The sequence below is a fragment of the Lycium barbarum genome, chromosome 2 (assembly GCF_019175385.1).
Source record: "Lycium barbarum isolate Lr01 chromosome 2, ASM1917538v2, whole genome shotgun sequence".
Classification (NCBI taxonomy): Eukaryota; Viridiplantae; Streptophyta; class Magnoliopsida; order Solanales; family Solanaceae; genus Lycium; species Lycium barbarum.
The window spans coordinates 113,387,999-113,408,241 of NC_083338.1; the positions used below are offsets into that span (position 1 = coordinate 113,387,999).

Sequence of the window (20,243 nt, forward strand, 5' to 3'; positions counted from 1 at the left end):
GAAACCATGGTTTGAAATCATGTTTGGACATGCAATTTGGATATCTTAAGTTGTATTTTCTATTATATACATAAAAATCTCATAAGTTGTGAAAACTATCAAAACATTCCCAATTCTTATACAATCTTACCAAATGAGCAAGTCATATTTCATAAAAAAATTAATACGCTACTAGAAGGTCTTTCTAAAAAATACAACATCAATTGATCAAACTTTAGTTCAATAAAAACGAAAATTTAACACGAATAGTAATGTAACTACTCTTTAATATAATCCTTCCACATAGTAGACATAAATAAAGGTTGATAGAAGTTAATGAGGTTGGTAAATGGTTGGTGGGAGTAATTGTTAAAAATATTTACCAACTTATGAGTTTTTTTTTATAAAATCTAAACTTGGGTCGAGTTTTATATTTTAGAAAATTGGCCAAACACGCTATTACACGTAAATAAACTAAAAAAATACTTATAAATCCAAACATCATCTTTATCACCTACTTCTAAAATAAACTAATCCAAAGCGTTTCTTTTATCTGTGTCATTAATACTCGAATCTTCCCAATTCAAGGCAAGCTAGCTTGGAAATGATAGAAAAGATAAGGCCATTTAGGTAAAATATTGAAATAGCGATACATAGAAAGCTCTACATCTTCTTGTAGCGGCTAGTGTACGTTCAGGTGAAGCTCTCTACTTTGGATTTCACAAAGGTTTGTTCCATTTCCTCATTTATTTACTTTCAGTTGTATCATATCCACTTCTAATTAATAGTGTACATGTTCTGTCAGATGTTTTACTGCAAAAAGATATTAGATCTGTTCTTTTCTTTATAGTTCTAAAACCTAGATCTTTTCTACACCTAATTGAAAAATGAAATCTACAAATTATTGACAATTTTCAGAATAGTTTGATCCATCAAGTAGGTATATTAAACTAGTTCCATTAGTGATGGAAAGGTTCTAGTTTTTACCATATGCTAGCTGTGTATATGAATGATGATTGACCTTTAAAATCTATCTATCTCTACTAAAGGTTTCTTGTTTAGTATATTATGTATTTCAGTTTTATTTTTTATTTTTTAAATGGTAACAATTATGTATTTGAAGGGTAGCTTTGGGTAACTGGTAAAGTTGTTGTCATGTGATTAGGAGGTCACGGGTTCAAGCCATGAAAACAACCTCTTGCAGAAATGCAGGGTAAGGCTGCGTACAATAGACCCTTGTGGTCTGGTCCTTCCCCACACCCCGCGCATAGCCGGAGCTTAGTGCACCGGTCGGCCTTTGTTTTGTAACAGTTATGTATTTGAGTATTTTCCTCATGTTGACTAAAGATAGGATCAGAAACACAGAATTAGAATAATCACTTTGTTAAGCAATGAAGCAAGGAAAACGTGTATTTGAGTATTTTCCTTGCTTCATTGCTTAACAAAGTGATGATTCTAATTCTGTGCTTCTGATTGTATTTTTTTTTTTTTAGTCAACATGGGTAAGGGGAAAGTTCACATCAACAATTGTGGTCTTTTTATTTATGTAACAGACTTACTTACTTACTTATATTTACTTATGGTGGTAAATTTGGCAGCTCTTATTTCCCCAACTGCAAATCCATATCAATTTGGAGAATGAAGGTTTTCAAGGCCGAGGCATGATTGCATTCAAGATCTAGTATTATATGTCTGGTAAAGGAGGATCTGGGAGTTTTCTATATTTTATGGTACATTTCTGTCAGAGGAAGTTCGGTTTCTGCTTCTAATAAATGGAGTGACTGCATCCTATTTAACTGAAAATGTTGGACCATGCCATATGATTTACCCATGTTGTGATTAAGAAAAACCTGGATAAGTGCACAAATCCTGATGCGATGGAAAACCAGTGCTTACCCCAAAGCAGTGAAGCGATTCGTGAAGTTGGTTCATCTGTTGGGAATGAAGAATCAAGAAATTCTTCTTCTATATCACGTCACAGTCTAGATAAGGAGGCAGCTTGTCGAGTGTGCCACTGTGCTGAATCAGACAAGGTGGGAGTTGCTGCTTTAGGATTTCTAGGAATTATTCCACCGGCACCAGGTAGCAGTGGAGAGGTGAAGCTTGATTGTCATCAACATGTGAAAAATGACGAAAACAGTAGCACGAAAGGATCTGCACTAGTTGAATTCATAAGTCCAAAAGGAGAGGTGTTTGTTTGTAATGGTGATATAGAGATGGGTTCTTATGATGAGAACCAGGACTCCTTGAATGAGCTTGGCTGTGCGTGCAAAAATGATCTTGCTATGGTACACTATGCTTGTGCACTTAAGTGGTTTGTCAACCATGGATCTACCATATGTGAGATTTGTGGATGTCTTGCAAAAAACATTAGAACTTCGGATTTCAAGAAAGTTGTGAGCTCTTTGAAGCAGTATGATGCATTGAGGGAAAGGACTGCAAATGGGGTCCCTAATCCTGTGCCGGTTCTGGAAAACTCAACTGTAGATCCTGATGCTATTGCAGCTATTCGAAGGCAAAGGTTAAGTGAGATTGCATTGTGGTTCAATCCCCATAACAACTATCCCACTGCAGTTGTTACTGAACCACCGGCTTCTGGCTCTAACATTGTTACAGAAGAAGAAGCTCTTCCTGCAGAAAATACGGCAACCAAATGGGCTGTTGAGAGTACTGGGATCCTGCTTGCTACAGGGCTTCTTACTATCACTCTTGCATGGCTTATTGCTCCTCATGTTGGGAAGACAACTGCCAAAAATGGACTGCATATTCTTCTCGGAGGTGTTTGTGCGTTAACAGTTGTAATATTCTTCCGCTTTTTTGTGCTAACAAGAATCAAATATGGCCCTGCTCGATACTGGGCAATCCTATTTGTCTTCTGGTTTCTTGTGTTTGGTATATGGGCTTCAAGAACACATGGTGCCCATGCTACATGATCATGAGGATTTGGTGATATCTAATTAGTGCGCTGATGTTTAGCTTCTTCATTGACCTAGTACTGCCAGTAAAGTTGTTGAGATGATTATCATAATTCATACGCATCTCGGTGTGATGCTACTATGTTTATGCAGATGTATTAAAAAAAAAAAAATCTCTATGTGCTGCTTTGCACGTGTAAGTCAAACCTCTTGATTTTTCTTATGCTAGGGACATTGTTGAGGTATTTCCTCAACAAATCTCTATGTCTAGACAAATCAAATTAATTGTTTGGTCTCCTCCTTGTGCAAGAAAGTTTAAATTGAATACTGATGGCAGCGTGAAGACAAAAACTGGGGAGGCTGCTTATGGCGAAATTTTTAGAAATGATCAGGGAAAGTGGATAATGAGATATTTAGTTAAGATGAAACCTACCTCAAGCCTCACCACATAACTATGGAGCATCAAACAAGGGCAACATCAGCTCAAACTCTAGAGGACTGCTTTCTGGTGTGAATGTGCTTCTAAACGCTGATGCAGAACAAACTGGCCTCCTCAATCGTGCATGTTTTGGTAGGCCTAAGGTAACATCAGAAAAGAATGAGCAATGGTTTCAGCTCCCTATGGAAGAAGCTTTTTACCTTCAATATTCTCTAAAATGCATTAAGGTTGTGACGACAATGACACTGAACTAAATTACGACGAGTTATGGAAGCATATGACATCCAGGAAGGAATATTTTCCTATCTTATTCAAAGATTTTTCTCACCCTAGAAGTAAGAACTGGGTGACTAGATCGGTCTCTCAGTAGACTTTGTTGCCTATCGTCATCATCGTACATTCTGAATATGCTGTGCTCGTTTTATCAGCTCAAGATGGCAGTGCAAATGGTCGCTTAAGGGTTTGGTCCGTCTTCACAATGCACTCTTCGCCTCTGTGGTAGTGGGCAAAAACATTATTAATTCTGGATATTGAAGTTGTGCAACTTCTCCATCATGCTTTGATAATTATGTTGTTGAAGAGAGAACAATCACAAGATGAAGTCCATAGCAAGGCCGTGAAGAAAAAAAAAATGTGACCCAAGTGTAAAGTAGATTGACATTTGAGTATTTGCCTTTTCTTTAACATAATCCTGATACAGCGCCATAGCTGTGAACATAATCCTCATTTGAGTGTTTGCCTCTTTTTTGAACTGTCATCTTTAGTCACATTTGAGTAATAAAATCCTCATTGGATTATTTGAACCTTATGGCCTTCGTTTAGGTTGCTCTTAAAATTCTCTTCCCTTTAGCCAAGCGAGCTAAATTTCAATTTTAAAAGTTAGATGAAATTATTTTTTAAGAGAATTTTAGTTCACTGGGCTAATGCGGAACTGAAGTTTAAGAGTGACCTCCAAAAAAGGCCATTTGTGGAAATGCAACCTACTCATTGTTCACATTTAATATCATTTTGTTGTTGACAAGCTATAATTTCACTACAGCAAACACTCATCTGCATGCTTAAAGGCATAATACTGTTCTGGTTCTCAAGCCTTGTACGTTCTTCTACAATGATTCCATTCTAGGATTGTGCTCTTCGAAAAGTCTTTTTTATGGTCTGTCAATAAATAGAAGAGTGAGGAGGGATTTCTGAGAAGGTTTCAAGTGTGAGCATACATGTCGGGACTCGAAAAATGGTGAACTATGCCTGAGCGGGGCGAAGCCAAAGGAAACTCTAGTGGAGGCCTGTAGCGGTACTGACATGTAAATCGTTTGTCTGACTTGGGTATAAGGGCGAAAGACTGATTGAACCGTCTAGTAGCTGGTTCCCTTCGAAGTTTCCCTCAGGATAGTTGGAGCTCACGTGCTAGAATATCAGGTAAGTCAATGATTAGAGGCCTCAGGGGCGCAACTCCATCGACCTATTCTCAAACTTTTAAACTTTAAATAGGTAGGACAGTGCGGCTGCTTTGTTGAGTCGCACCACGGAATCAAGAGCTCCAAGTGGGCCATTTTTGGTAAACAGCACTGGCGATGCGGGATGAACTGGAAGTCGGGTTACAGTGCCAAACTGTGCGCTAACCTAGATCCCACAAAAGTTGTTGGTCGATTAAGACAGCAGGATGGTGGTCATGGAAGTCAAAATCCGCTAAGGAGTGTGTAACAACTCACCTGCTGAATCGACTAACTCCGAAAATGAATGGCGCTTAAGTGCGCGACCTACACCCAGTCATCAGGACAAGTGCCTACGGGTTGTAGAGGAAGAATTCCTCATCTGCGAGCTACTGGGGATTTATTCTCAGGAAGGAATGAAAGAACCGACTTTCGCTTTTGCGCAACTGCTACGCCCTTGCTTCTTGTCTTATCTTACTTAGTAAAACAATCTTTCACGCTAGGCATTCAACTTTTTTGTCTGGAGGGAAGCTGGAGAGCAGGGCTTGCTTAATCGGATCCACTAGATGATGGGCCTGCTTGACCGATGGAGATCATACTATGATCATAGTATGAACAACTTTTATGAAAATTCTACCTTGAACAGTCATAAGGCAGTTCACATCTTGTTTCTTTTTAAGCCATAAAGGAAATGGTCAAATTGATCTTGATCTTAGATAATATATGAAAAGTTCAAAAAATATCTGACTTTTTGTACAATGCACAAAAACATAACATCATAAAAAAATGCGGCTGAGAGTGTGGGGTGGGGTGTGGGGGTTGGGGGGGGGGGTAACCATTGCAGTTGCATCATTTCATCCCCCAAATTTCTAAAACTAATAATACTCTTTTAATGCATGCCAAGTTGAATAAATAAAGTGAATATAAGTGTGACATACGGATAATTTAAAATAACAACACTTAATCGTGTAATTTAACTTTCCCCTAAGCCTTATTTTGTTGTCATTTTTAATCAGATAGGGAAAGAGCTAATAAATAATAAACAGCAGACTTTTCCTCTTGATGTTATCTTGCAAATTTTATTTTATTGAAAAGTATTGATGACATACTTTCTTTAAAATAAATTACGTTATTTAATATTGAAATAACGTGTATTTGATTGAATAGAGTTGAATGAATGTAAGTGACTTATATGGCATATCCCGGCTAGTTTGAAGTTAAGGAGTACTTAATTATTAGTTGAATTTTTCTCACCTATATTTTTAAAATTTAATTGATTTTCGCCTTTTCTTTTTCTTATTAATTTATTTAATCACGAGATTGTAGAAACTATATAATCTACGAGACTCAATAAGTAGTTCTGTTAATGACAACTTACATCTATCTGAATCTTGTGTGTTATTTTGTACTATATGAAAAACAAAACAATAAAGAGAAAGCCAACTAAAACCAATTAATTATCTCAACTTGTTCATAAAGTAGTAGGTAAATTAAGATACCAATTCAAGCCGCCGAAGTCAATCTCTGTCTCCCCAAATGTAATATACCTTTCTTCTTTCCGTCAAACCCAACTTAGTTCTAGATATCTTTGAAATATTATTTTTCTCCTTTCCTCATCTTTGAAAAAATAATTAAATCCAGAGATACTCCATTTTCTTGATGTATTCAAACTACAACGGCGCCTTCCCATTTCAATTCTTCTTATATATATATATATATTATATTTAACACAACAATATTGTAATTTCATAAGTGGGCTCCGATTGAATGGGTGCAAACTTTACCTCTATTTTGTGCATAGATTGTTTTTAATAAACTCCCTGTTCAAGAAAGACACAAACACAACATGAAAGTAAGTAGTAACAATAACAACAACAATAACATACCCAATATATTTTCATAAAGTGGATCCAAAAATAGTAGAATGTTAGCAGATCGTGCTCCTACCAGAGACTATTTTCGACCGATCCTGACTCAAATAAAGCAAAATCACAACAATATGAGAAATTAAAAAATAGTAATAAAAACAAATAGTATAGAAAACTAAAAATGAGAAATACGGAAATCATAAAATAAAATAACCTCTCCCATCGTCCTATCAGTCATGTCCTCATTAAGCTTTGAATTATTCTTATATTTCTAGACAAAAATAAAGCACCTTAATGACAAAGCAAAAAAGATTACTATCAAATACTCCATATTATTTTAGGACTATATAGAATCATCATACAACTTCGAACTAAGAAAAGCTCCGCTCAACTTTCCGGTAATACTCCACCGTTGATTTAATCTCCAGCGTTCATCTGCTTTAATCTGGGCTGGTTAATTCACTGAGTTGAACAAAAATGGGTCAAGAATCCTTCATATACAGCTTTGTAGCTCGTGGTACAATGGTACTAGCTGAATACACTGAGTTTACCGGAAATTTCCCTGCTATTGCAGCTCAATGTTTGCAGAAATTGCCATCTTCAAACAATAAATTCACTTATAATTGTGATCACCATACTTTTAACTTCCTTGTTCAAGATGGTTATGGTAAACATTTAATTTCCTTTTATCTTTCAGTTTTATAGCCTATCTTTTGTTTTTTACATTGTTTGTAGACCTGTGTTGTTGAGTTTTAGCTGGATTTGAAAATGGATCTTGAGTTTTAGAGTAAAAGGTGGAGTCTTTATTGGGCTTTCTAGGTAGAATTGTGCTGTTGAAAGATTGCTGCGAAAAGAAGGGCAAGTTATGAGCTTTGTAATAAGCTGGAGGGCTAGAGTGAACATGTTATTTTTTTATTTTTTTTTAAATGTTGGAAGAAAGGGTGAGTATTGTGCTTAGGACAATTGGATCTTTGGTTTTATGGAGTATAACAGAAATTTCAGAAGCTCAACAATGATAATTTAGCAAGATTGTGTTTTTACTATGTTGCTCAGACCCTCCAAAAATACTGCCGCACCCATGTCAGATCCTTAAAAAATGTATAGCTTTTGGAGGATGCAACGCACACCCAGCGATATTTTTGAAGAGTCCGAGCAACATCGGCTATCGGGTTTGAATTTTCTGTCACTTATCTGCATTTATTTTGTTTTAAGAGTTGTTCCATAAATATGAAACTGAGAATTTGGTTTAATTCTTGAAAGTTAGTATTATAAGCTAAACGAAAACGATATAGGATGAGAAATGTCTATGTGGGATCAGTGAGAATCATTTTTCAGCAGATGAAATGGTCAGAGAATTAGCTGATGGGGGAAGAACAACTTTGGTTGATATTCTGTCCTTCTGTTTGTTGAATAGTCAATATTCTATATACACATCAAAGCAAAAAAATCCAGATTCTAGTGGTTTATTGAATAGTCAATTTTTTTTTATATGAAGCAAAAGAAATCCAGATTCTAAACTAAATAGTACTAGAGAAGAGGATTTGTTTCCAAATCGATCAATGACACACATTCCATCTTAAATGAAGTGTAGTTTTTACTTTTCATTTACAAATAAATAATGACAGGAGGTTGAATTGTGAACCTATTTAATAATTGTAGCTGTACATGATTAAGGCAGAACTTGGCTTTCTAATCTTAGTGGAAGTCCTACTGAGCGCTGCGAGTCAAGATTTTGTATGCTGTAGTTTGAAGAGGCTGAGTGAGATGGATAGGAGCTAATGGACAGTCAAATAGAGGGAAGGAGGATAATTTCTGCTTACCTTGGGCCATATTGTAGTTTAGATTGAAAGGATGATTGACGGTCTTACTAATTCATGGCTCTATATATACCTCTGGTGTAGACTGGAGCCCCTGGCTGCTCTTCTATCTAAAAATTAAAAAGGTTGAAGAAGCCAAGTCTGATCTCAAAGAAACTTTAGGCTGCCGAAGTGCAACAACAACAACAACATACCCAGTGAAATCCCACAATGTGGGGTCCGGGAAGGGTAAAGTGTACGCAGACCTTACCCCCATCTCGGAAGATAGAGAGGCTGTTTTCGAAAGACCCTCGGCTCAAGAGAAAACATGACGAGAAAAGGTTAGATAAGCACAAACAGTTCAAAGCAATACGAAAATGAAACTAACGAAAGCGCCAAAAGCTATGATAAAGTACTCTGAGAAAAAGAAGCAGTAGCTACCACAGATAAATACGATAATTATGGTGCAAGAAACAACATATAGTTGCAAGAATCAAAGGACAAGAAAATGAAGATCAAAACTACAACTACTAATACGACCGAATACGTGGGACTACCTACTAGCCTTCTACCCTAATCTGAGTCCTCCATAGCCTCCCATCTAAGGTCATGTCCTCGGTAAGCTGGAACTGCGTCATGAAGGCTGCCGAAGTGCCTATGCAAATAATATACTTTTTTTGATAAGGTGTCTCTGCCGATGATTTCAAAGACCCTATACCACTTGAATTGTTAAATGATATTATTAGCTATATGGTCTAGTGATCCTACAACAATAACAACATACCCAATATAGTCTTACAAGTGGGGCCTGGGGAGGGTAGGACGTACGCAGACCTTACCCCTACCTTTGTTGGGTAGAGAGACTGTTTCCGATAGATCCTCCGTTCGAAAGAAGTCTAGTGATCCTATCAAGAAAAAACCTATATGCTCTAGTGTCGAGAGTCAAAAAACCATATTGTCTGGTGTTTCCAAGTAATTTTGCTTGAGCTTGCTCTCGTTTGATCCATGCAGAGAAATGATGTTAATCACCTTTTTGCTGCTTCATTGACCTCCTTTCACTTAAGTTCCTCCAACTGTCTTATACTATAGGTTGATGCAACAGCTGAACGTTATGCAATCTGGTTTAATGCCTGTTAACTTTTGCAGCTTATTGTGTTGTTTCCAAAGAATCTGTGGGGAAGCAAATTTCTATTGCATTTTTGGAACGTGTGAGAGCCGATTTTAAGAAAAGATATGGTGGTGGTAAAGCAGATACAGCTGTGGCTAAAAGTCTTAATAAAGAGTTTGGGTATGTTGCTTAAAATATGTGTTCTCATATTCCACTGCAGGTGTATTCTATTACACAGAAGTATAACGGGTAAAATATGTCAAACTTTTCAGACCCATCATGAAAGAGCACATGCAGTATATAATTGACCATGCCGACGAGATTGAGAAACTATTAAAAGTTAAAGCGCAAGTGTCTGAAGTCAAAAGTATTATGTTGGAGAATATAGACAAGGTATGCCATGTATATGATATTATCTGCTGCAATATGGTTCACTTGTCTCTTAGTGATGTGTATATTGTCCTCCCATGCCCCCTTTTTTGTTTTTGACTTGGATGAATTTTGCCTAGTATATCCTGACAAAAGTATTTCATTTCACCTCTTTGTGCAACTACATGAACATCATATTGCGTGATTGATCTGTGGTTAAAAATGAACCTTTTTTATTTCCACCCAAAAATGTGGGATGAATATATTTGGACCTGATAGCTGATTAGAAAACATATTCTTAAACTTACTGGTATCTAATTAAAACCTTTTAATTCTTCCAAAACTAACCTGCCGCTTCTGAAAATCATTGATGGATACCATAGACCAGTTCCCATATCAATTTTAAAGTTCCATAGGTAATAGAAAAATTGGCTTTACAGAGAAGAGAAAAGGTAACATTTTGCTCTCAGAGTCGCATCTCGATTTGCGCTTAGCATTCATAAACTTCACCTAATTAGGTGCCTTCCTGGTCAACCATACATCTTTTATCTATGCTATGGAATTTATCTTATCCCCTATTTTTATTTTCTTTAACATAAGAACTTCCTATTTGACTAACAAATCTTTGTGCAGATACAATTGTATCTTAAGTCTTATAGTTGGTATGGACCATTTATGTTACACTAGATACTTGTCATCAAGTTAGATTTTTGTTCTTTTCTTTTGATAGGTTAATAATATGTGTAATATTTTTTTATTTAGTAGCAGGTAATCATAGTATCCCTTGTTCCTTAATGAATCCCAAAAACCTTGTCAAAATTATCAAAATTAGGAGACTACCTTTTTAGTTGAGAAGCATCTGATGTTTGGTGAATCCTGCGGTTTGCCAGCCTCTTTAAGTTTCAATGTACCGTTAAGGAGAAGCGTATTTAAATGTGATTTAGTTATGGTTGTTTTATGAGGCAATAAGCATGTGTTTCTTTCTGATTTTGGTTGCACGATGAATCTAATGGGACAGACAAATAAAAAAGAGAAAGAGAAAAGTATCTGCGGGGCACTGATCTTTATGTACGCATCAATAAGTTGTCTTATTAAGTCAGTTCTCTTGTGGATTTGCTCCGTCTCTGACATCAGTTTGTGTTCCTTGAGATTACAACTATTCAACCCATGAAGTGCGTGAACAGTAACTTGAACAAAGATGACTGCTTATAGTGCCAATAATTGTAACAGTAATATTTCTGGAAGAGAAAGTTCCAGATTTCTTCAATATGTGCATGAAAAATAGAATTTCCACCTAGTTTGGAGGACATCTTCGTAGTGTTGGATGTGCAAACAAAGTACCACATTGGTAGCTGAAAAGAAAAATGAGCTACTTATAAGGAGTTGGATACTGTTAATGATGTGAGTCCTTTTGGAGAAAACCATGCGGGCTTGGCCCAAAGCGGACAATATCACATCATGTTAAGAGTATCTTTGAGCCATTTTAGCCCAACAACTGGTATCAAAGCCAAGGCTGGACGAGTATGAAGATGGCAGAGTGTGGCGTGGAGCCCAGCTTAGTGCCTTTGCCCGTCTATGGGCCGGTTTACAACCTTTACCCGTAGCTTTGAAGATGCATACACGGCCTTTGGCCTTTGGTGACCGTAAACACTCTGACGATGTGGGTGACACACATACATGTTGAATCTCTGACCCGTGAGTTATGGTAATGAGCCATGTGGAACTTAGTTCGAGGGGGAGATTGTTGGATGTGCGAACAAAGTACCACATTGGTAGCTGGAAAGAAAAAGGAGCTACTTCTAAGGAGTTGGATACTCTTAATGATGTGAGGCCTTTTGGAGAAAACCGTGCGGGCTTGGCCCAAAGCAGACAATATCACATCATGTTAAGAGTATCTTTGGGCCGTTTTAGCCCAACACGTAGAAAAGTGTTTTATATATTAAGCTGATTAACGAAAATAGACCTATAGAAACTAGGAGCTCCGAGTTCCAGCTAACAGTGATGGAGACTCCCTTTAATAGCTCAACATTATTGCGGTAGATTGATTAGTTATGTAATTGTTGATGCTTTTTGAATCCCAAATTGATTAATGAGGGTTGTTGACATGCCTGATTCTGGTATTCAGGCATACTTAATATATCTAATTCTACGATGCAATGTGCTTTTGCTACTATCTGCAACTCAGATGTTAAATTTGTTATTTCTGTCAACATAATGTGTTCGTACGCCTCAGCAATTGCCTCAGGCTTCTATAAGCATTTATGTTTTTGGAGTAAGCAACAAGTCATGCTATTGAAACTTATATTCATCTGACTCAATTTAAACCTGCCAGACTATTGAAAGAGGGGAAAACTTGACTACACTTTCCGACAAGGCTGAAGATCTGCGTGATTCGGTAGGTTTTGGTTGATGGCTTCTAATAATAGCAAGTGTTAATAGCATCTGTAAGGTGTTTCAAACCTTTTATGTTTTCTTTCAGGCCCAAGAATTCAAGAAAAAGGGGACTCAAATACGGCGGAAGATGTGGTACCAGAATATGAAAATAAAGTTGGTTGTGCTAGGGATCATCCTGTTTCTGGTTCTTATAATCTGGCTTTCAGTTTGCCGTGGCTTCAATTGTACCAACTAGGATATCGATGAGCACAGTTGGGACCAAATTCATACAAATGTAGGTTAACAGGACCAAACCGGCACATCTGTGGAAGAATTTGCCATGAAGAAAGTAAAACATATATAAGCCTTTGTTTCAGATTTTTCTGAAACCTTTTATAAAAAAACAAAAAGAACATTTTTTTTCCTTTGTTAATTTCTTTAAAATGTTTAGAACAGCTTGAATGTCTTTTTATTTGCGTCTTTTTTTTTTTTTTTTCATTGAGGGGTCGGGCGGGGTGAGCTGCTGCAGGCAGTGGTTATTAGCTTGAAATTGTGCATTCTGTGCTATGTAAATTGTAGACATGTTAGATATCTATAACTGATAAAAGAATTTTGATTCAGTAAAATTATCTATGTGATTGGGTAGCTTTGTTGGAATGTCACTGGCTTTATCTTTCTTCTTATTTGTTGCTGTCATCTTTTGAGTGAAGTTCTGGAAATGCAGAGCTGATTTTAGTTTTAGCTCAAACTAAATTTAGCAAAACTGAATATTGAAACAAGTTTTGTTTCCTGAAATGAGAACTAAAAGAAATCAACAGAAAGAGTATTCCCTTTGTCCCAAAATAAGTGTCTTCTTAGCAAGAATTACACCAATTAAGAAATCAATAAATACAATGTGGAGTTTACTAAAGGCATAGTTGGAAACACTTGTCAATTTTTGTCTTGAATTTCAAGGCAACGCTTATTTGGAAACAATTTTTTTTTTACTAAGATGACACTTATTTTGGAACGGAGAGAATACCAATTTTGGCATTGAGCTAGTTCCCGATGATAGCTTTATTGGAACGTCACTGACATTTAATTCCTAAACTGGTGTTTCACGTTAGTTGATGGTTGAGAGGCGAGTGGTTTCAATATGGAGTTAAGTCAGTTTCAATATTCATTTTGTTAACATAATTTTACAGCTAAACTCATTTTAATTTATGGTTATATCCGATATTGGATTCCAATATTATATTATTCACTCTTCAAATGCCAATTTTTGGATTGGGGGGGGGGGGGGGGGGGAGGTGTTAATTACTTTTCCATATTGGTCGAGTGAGGGGTTATTTGTCACCTTGTATGATTTTGAGCAACGAGTGCGTAGCATTAGAAAGAAAGTTTATCCAATGGATTGATCAAGGGAGAATTAGCCAACTGTGGGGCCCCACTCTCTCCTGACTCATGGCCAAAGAAGAAATCACCCAGAAAGGATATCAAAGGTTAGGTTCTGGAGAAACGACTTTTCCAAATTTAAGGAGTCATATGCCAGGATTCACTCCCTACTATGCAGTGTGAAGAAGATAAGGGCGGTGCCACAAACCTGCCAGGGTCACCCAGGGTCCCAGAAGAAAGAATTTGCGTGTATCACCATGGCCGCCTCGGCCACAACATTGAGGAGTGTGTGGATTTCAAGCTTGAACTAGAACGCCTCGTGGATAAAGGCCATGTTTGGATTGTCGCAGGAAGACAAGGATAGAAGATGAAAATGGAAAAGACGATGAAGACTTGCTTAGTATGGCCGGGTAGAAAAACACAAGTATCCCTTTACTGCTTTCAATAAGATAGAGTATTCCTTTCCCTTTTATGTAAATGGAACCACACCGACCTGATGTCCTATTGGGGATATGTGGAAAGCCTATATAAGGCCTGGTCAGGGTAGAAAAATTAAGTTTCGGGTAACATAGGAAAAACGTTTCTGTGTATGCCTGAACTACGGATGGACCTGATTTCCCTTTGGTGGGATACGTAGGCAGTCTATTTAAGACTCGGTCCTTTTATAATAAAAGCCTAAAATCCCCCTTAGTATAGGAGGGGCAGAAGCAAATCAACCATACAAACTATTTACCGCAAATCAGTATTACCAAAAGATATAAAAAGACCAAAATACCCTGGAATGTGAATTAATCAAGGAGTTGAAACAAAATATATGATTTTGTGTGCTATAAACTGCGAACAACGTAATATCTTGTGTTTTGTACTTAAACCTAATGCTAAATTGAAAGCTTTTGAGTTGTTTTCTCTTATAGACAGGGGTCGATTCGCTGGCACCAGTGACTCGATCAAAAGATGCCGCAGCGTCCTTAAACCCTCAAGAAGAAAACATGCCTGAAACTCCACCACCGAACATAAATGCTTTAGCCCCAACAGCTGACATAGCTGGAATGCCTTAGAAGAGGATGTTGGTCTGCTGATGAAACAATTGGCTGAAGCCAGAGAAGAAGCAGACCGCCTGAGGGCCGAGAAAGAAAATGCTACTAATGTTGAGGCTAGGAGACCTCCACCCACTTTCCCATATTTGGATTTGCCAATTCCGGACTATTTCCCTCAAACCCAGACTGGGGCCGAAATACCACCCATGTGGGGAGTTCCTTCCACCAAACGCCAGCTTTTCAAACACAAATGCTTATCAAGCCCCTCGGGCAACAGGAGTTCCTGTGACCCATCCTATACAACCAAATGTCACTTTTCAAGACCATGTCACCCATATTGACTCTTCGCCAGAATTGGAGAACATGGAAATGTTCTTTGAAGCAAGAATAGATAAAATAGAGAAGGCGATGGGGAAGAAAATCGCTGAACTAGAACATGGCTCTAAAAAGAAAGAGGTGTTAAGATACTCCGATTTGTGCATACATCCAGACCTGAGTCTGCCAGAATGCTTCAAAATTCCCAAGTTTGATCACTTTAATGGGTCGGGCAATCCCAAGGCCCACTTAAGCGCTTACTACGACCAGTTGGTTGGAAGTGGCGGAAATGAAGCCGTACTCATGAGATTGTTTAGTCGAAGCCTGACAGGAACGGCTACGGAGTGGTTCATCTCTCAAGATATTAGCCGGTGGAAAACATGGGAAGAAATGGCAAGTTCATTCATGGAAAGATTCCACTTCAATATGGAAACTGTGCCTGATTGCTTCTCATTGGAGAAAATTCGTCGAAAATTAACTGAAACCTACCGAGAATATACTATTCGCTAGAGAGATGAAGCGACACGTGTACAACCTCCTATGACCGAAGCTGATCTAGTAGCCACATTCATACGTACCAAGAAGCTGATTGCTTTGACAAAATGATAACTATGAAAGGGAGTTCCTTCGCAGATACAGTCGCCATTGGGGAAGATATCGAGGATGACCTTAAAACTAGCAGGATTGTTAGTGTACTAAACAGATCAGGTGCGTCCGGCGCCATGAGTGGCAAAAAGAAAAAAGAAGATATAGCGTATGTTTCTAGAACTACTAGTCCAAAAATCTAAGGAAAACAGATAATCCACAAAAATCCAATTAGCTACCAATCACCTCCAACAACCAACTATACAACCACCTCACCCCAATATATCCCGATGACTGTGTGCTACGCACAACCCGACTACCAAGCTCCACAACCAAACTATCAAATACCAGCACCGAGCAACCGAACCCTATGACCAAATTATCGAATGCCAGCACCTAATAACCAAGCTCCGCAAAACCAAACTTTCCAGAACCATCCTCCACCGACAAACTATAAGGCACCCCAAATAAAACCTATGAGAGCATTCACTCCTCTGCCATAACAAGAACAAGTCTATTTGCCAAACTAAGGGATGTCGGGCAAATAAGCTTTGTCCCACCAAAACCTGCTAACCCCACTGATCGACGGTACAGGCCAAATATCACTTGCGCCTATCATTCTAACCAAGCTGGCCATGCTAGTGAATATTGCATAAACCTAAGACACAAATTACAGGACATGATTGACAATCGTGAGCTCATCTTAGAGCCAACACCTCCAAATGTGGACACAAATCCGCTCCCAAAGCATGGAGGAAACCAAATTCACATGATACAGAGAGGTGATGAATGGCAAGAGAGACCGGCGATAATTCGTCCAGATATTGAAGGATTAGAGAGCACTGTCGCCTTATTGTCATTACAAGAGCGAGAAGAAGTGATAGACCCTTTGACAAAGGGATATAAGATATCTGCCACAACCAAAAGAGAGCCTTTCGTGCTCAAATACCCCTCAACATTCGCTCGAATTCATAACGAGCCATTCATACTCAAAGCATCGGGATCAATTGAGATTGAACCCTTTGTGATCAAACCACCGCACCAAATGATGATCAACAAAGATAAAGAAATAGTTGTTGTGGTTCAGGGTATGACCAGGTCAGGAAAGTGTTATACCCAGAAAAACCTGTGCCCGAAGCGTCTCGTCGCGAAAACCCTCAGAAGAAACCGATAGCTGAAGGAGAAGCTTAAAATTTCTGGAGGAAAATGCCGGTCAAGGATTATTCGATTGTCGAGCACCTACATAAAACTCCTGCTAGGATATCGGTAATGTCACTACTACTCAGTTTATCCCAACATCGCTTGGCCTTGATGAAAGCCTTGGATGAAGTCCAAGTACCTGCCGACACTATAAGAGAAACATTGGCCGAAATTGTGGGGTATGTCGTGCGAGCTCATAGGCTATCATTCTCTGACGATGAATTACCAAGGGAAGGGAAGTCTCACAATAAATCCCTGCACATAACAGTCAAATGGCATGACAAAGTTATTCCACAAGTACTGATTGATGGGGGAGCTGGGTTGAATGTATACCCTGTGACGACTCTGAAACGGCTCGGGTATGATATTGGCAAGATCCGACAGAGTCGGACCAACGTAAAAGCTTATGATGGTGCAACCAGTGACCTGATTGGAGAAATAGGTTTACACATACAAATAGGCCCCGCAGAGTTTGTAGTGGAGTTTGTCATCATGGACATCAAAACAAGTTATAACCTGTTGTTGGGTCGCCCTTGGTTGCATGCCGCTGGAGTTGTAGTATCCTCGTTACATCAATCTCTCAAATTCATATGGAATGATCAGGAAGTCGTGATTCACGGTAAAGGAAGTGTCCACAATTATCCAGATAACTTTGTACCAGTCATAGAGATAACTTTGTACCAGTCATAGAGAGATCACTAGCGGGTGCAGTTTTTCACATCGTTGAGCTAACCATGATAGACTGTAGGGGAAATGATGAAGATATCCCTATGCCTCTGGTCCACAAGATGGTTGCTACCACTATGATAAGGAATGAGTTTGAACCAGGTAAAGGTCTGGGAAAGAACTTGCAAGGAATCAAAGAACTAGTGGGTATCAAACATGGGAAATACCGATTTAGGGTTGGATACGAGCCATGTCAGGCAGAAGAAGAGGAAGTAGAGTATGGGCCGAGAGGTTCCGTTGAAATAAGAAAGCCATTCTCTCATCTCTACCAATCCTTCACAACATGCCCATTGGGCCAAAACGGCGAAGATCTAGAAGAGGGTTTAAGGACGATGTTTTGGGAAGGAGAATGCACGACCATCATTGAAGAATGCTTTGAAGCATTAGAGATTCGCCTTGCTGAACCAGGAGAGATAACATGTGGATGGACTTTTACCTCCTCGTTCACTCTGCAGTAGAAAGAATGCTCATTTTTCAGGAAAAATGGCGAAAGTCGGCTTTGAGGCCCGGCTTATCACCTTTTCATTTACGTGTTGTTTAATAATAAAAATGGTTCGATGTCCCATTCCGAACCAGGACCGTCGTTTGTACTGATCTTTTTAAAACGTCTCAAAGTTTGCAATAAACCAAAATCGTTTTACTTCACCTATATAAGTATATATAATTTTAATATGACTATATATCAATACATAATTGAGATTGCTTTTACATGATTAACAACCATGCTATTTTGTTTTATAGTAATAATACAGAGGCCACAAATAATGTCATGACATGTTACAAAGCAAGTGAAAATGACGATGAACAAAATGATGATCAAGGAGAAGAGACAATTGAACCAGAGGGGTTAATAGATGTCGAAGAAGAATATGAGAACAGACCCACACCAAACCTAGAGGAAACAGAAACAGTTAATCTAGGAAGTGAGGAGTTGGTACGGGAGACTAGAATAAGTGAGAACTTGACGGAAGCTGAGAAAGAAGGGTATTGGAGCCTGCTGAAAGATTATGAGAATGTTTTCGCTTGGTCATACGCCGATATGCTAGGTTTGAGTATGAATATTGTTGCCCATAGGTTGCCAATCCTTGAAGGATTCGCCCCGGTAAAACAGAAAATCAGGCAGCCTAAGCCCGATGTCAGCATTTGAATTAAAGAAGAAGTAGAAAAACAGATTCAGTCGGGGGTCGTTGAGGTGACACCATACCCAACATGGTTAGCAAACATAGTTCCGGTACCAAAGAAAGATGGGAAGATAAGGATTTGTGTGGACTACCCTGATCTCAACCGCGCTAGCCCAAAGGATAATTTCCCGCTCCCAAATATCCACATACTCTTTGATAACTGCGCCAAGCATGAGGTACAATCTTCTGTGGATTGCTACGCAGACTATCATCAGATGCTCAAAAGACGGCATTCATCACACCGTGGGGAGTATATGATTACCGAGTAATGCCTTTCGGACTCAAGAATGCCGACGCTACTTACATGAGGGCAATGACTGCCGTCTTTCATGATATGATGCACAAAGAAATTGAGATGTATGTGGATGACGTCGTCATCAAATCCCGGGTAGGTGAGAACCACCTCGAACATTTACGATGATTCTTTGACAGACTCCGCAAGTACGATTTGAAGTTGAATCCTGCAAAATGTGCATTTGGAGTGCCTGCTGGAAAATTACTAGGGTTCATAGTCAATCGTCGGGGTATCGAGTTAGATACCACAAAGATCAAAGCAATCCAAGAGCTACCACCCCTAGAACAAAGAAGAGGTCATGAGTTTCTTAGGAAGGTTGAATTACATTGGACGCCTCATCACCCAGTCCACAGTGATCATAGAACCAATCCTCAAGCTTCTCAAGAAAGGTGCTCCAACCAAATGGACGGAAGACTGACAGACAGCCTTTGACACAATCAAAAGATATCTGTCAAATCCACTTGTTTTGATCACACCAAGGCTGGGAAGTCCTTTGCTGCTATATATGTCGGTATCAAAAAATGCTTTCGGATGTATGTTAGCACAAAACGACGAGACATGCAAGAAGGAAAGAGCCATCTATTACATCAGTAAAAAATTCACACCTTGCAAATCCAGATACTTCTTGGTGGAAAAGACGTGTTGTGCTCTAACTTGGGTATCTCAGAAGCTAAGACATTATATGGCTACCTACACGACTAATCTGATTTTAAGAATGAATCCACTAAGGTACATCTTTCGCCAACCCATGCCCATAGGGAAGCTGGCCAAATGGCAAATGCTTTTAAGTGAGTTCGACATCCAGTACGTGGCACAGAATGCAGTGAAAGGACAGGCATTGGCAGACCTATTGGCAGGAAGCTCGGTAGATGACAATCAGTACTTTTATGGACTTACTTCCCAGATGAAGAAATAATGACAGTTGAAGGAGAGGAAGGTGAAGACGAATCGGGATGGAAAGTATACTTTAATGGAGCAGTCAATTTTAAAGGATCAGGAATCGGAGCCGTCTTGGTTTCAGACTCAGGCTAATGTTATCCAGTGGAAGCCAAGTTAAGTTTCAATTGCACTAACAACATGGCTGAATATGAAGCATGTGTCTTGGGTCTACGTTTAACTCTCGACATGGATGTGATAGATCTTCAGGTAATTGGTGACTCGGATTTGCTAATCCATCAAGTTCGAGAAGAGTGGGCTACCAAAAACGAAAATATCATACCATACGTTGGACTTGTGCAAAGATTGGCAGATCG

At 38.7% G+C, this 20,243-nt stretch overlaps 2 protein-coding genes and 1 pseudogene across 3 annotated transcripts; all 3 read left to right on the forward strand.

The window, feature by feature from the left end:
• Positions 1–501: 501 nt before the first annotated feature.
• On the forward strand, positions 502–3,192 carry LOC132626808 (uncharacterized). Its single transcript, XM_060341802.1, has 2 exons — positions 502–706; positions 1,578–3,192. The coding sequence occupies exon 2, from the start codon at positions 1,857–1,859 to the stop codon at positions 2,910–2,912; it is 1,056 nt and encodes a 351-aa protein (XP_060197785.1). The 5' UTR covers positions 502–706; positions 1,578–1,856; the 3' UTR covers positions 2,913–3,192.
• A 128-nt stretch (positions 3,193–3,320) lies between these two features.
• LOC132626809 (tRNA-splicing endonuclease subunit Sen2-1-like) lies at positions 3,321–4,136 on the forward strand (annotated as a pseudogene).
• A 2,727-nt stretch (positions 4,137–6,863) lies between these two features.
• LOC132626811 (vesicle-associated membrane protein 724) lies at positions 6,864–12,934 on the forward strand. 2 transcript variants are annotated; one of them, XM_060341803.1, is made up of 5 exons: positions 6,864–7,298; positions 9,574–9,715; positions 9,808–9,928; positions 12,237–12,299; positions 12,384–12,934. In XM_060341803.1, exons 1-5 carry the CDS (start codon positions 7,109–7,111, stop codon positions 12,531–12,533), a joined length of 666 nt encoding a protein of 221 aa, XP_060197786.1. In that variant the 5' UTR covers positions 6,864–7,108; the 3' UTR covers positions 12,534–12,934. The 2 variants fall into 2 exon arrangements, with proteins under 2 accessions (XP_060197786.1, XP_060197787.1); XM_060341804.1 differs by lacking the exon at positions 6,864–7,298 and adding an exon at positions 7,685–7,800.
• Positions 12,935–20,243: the final 7,309 nt, after the last annotated feature.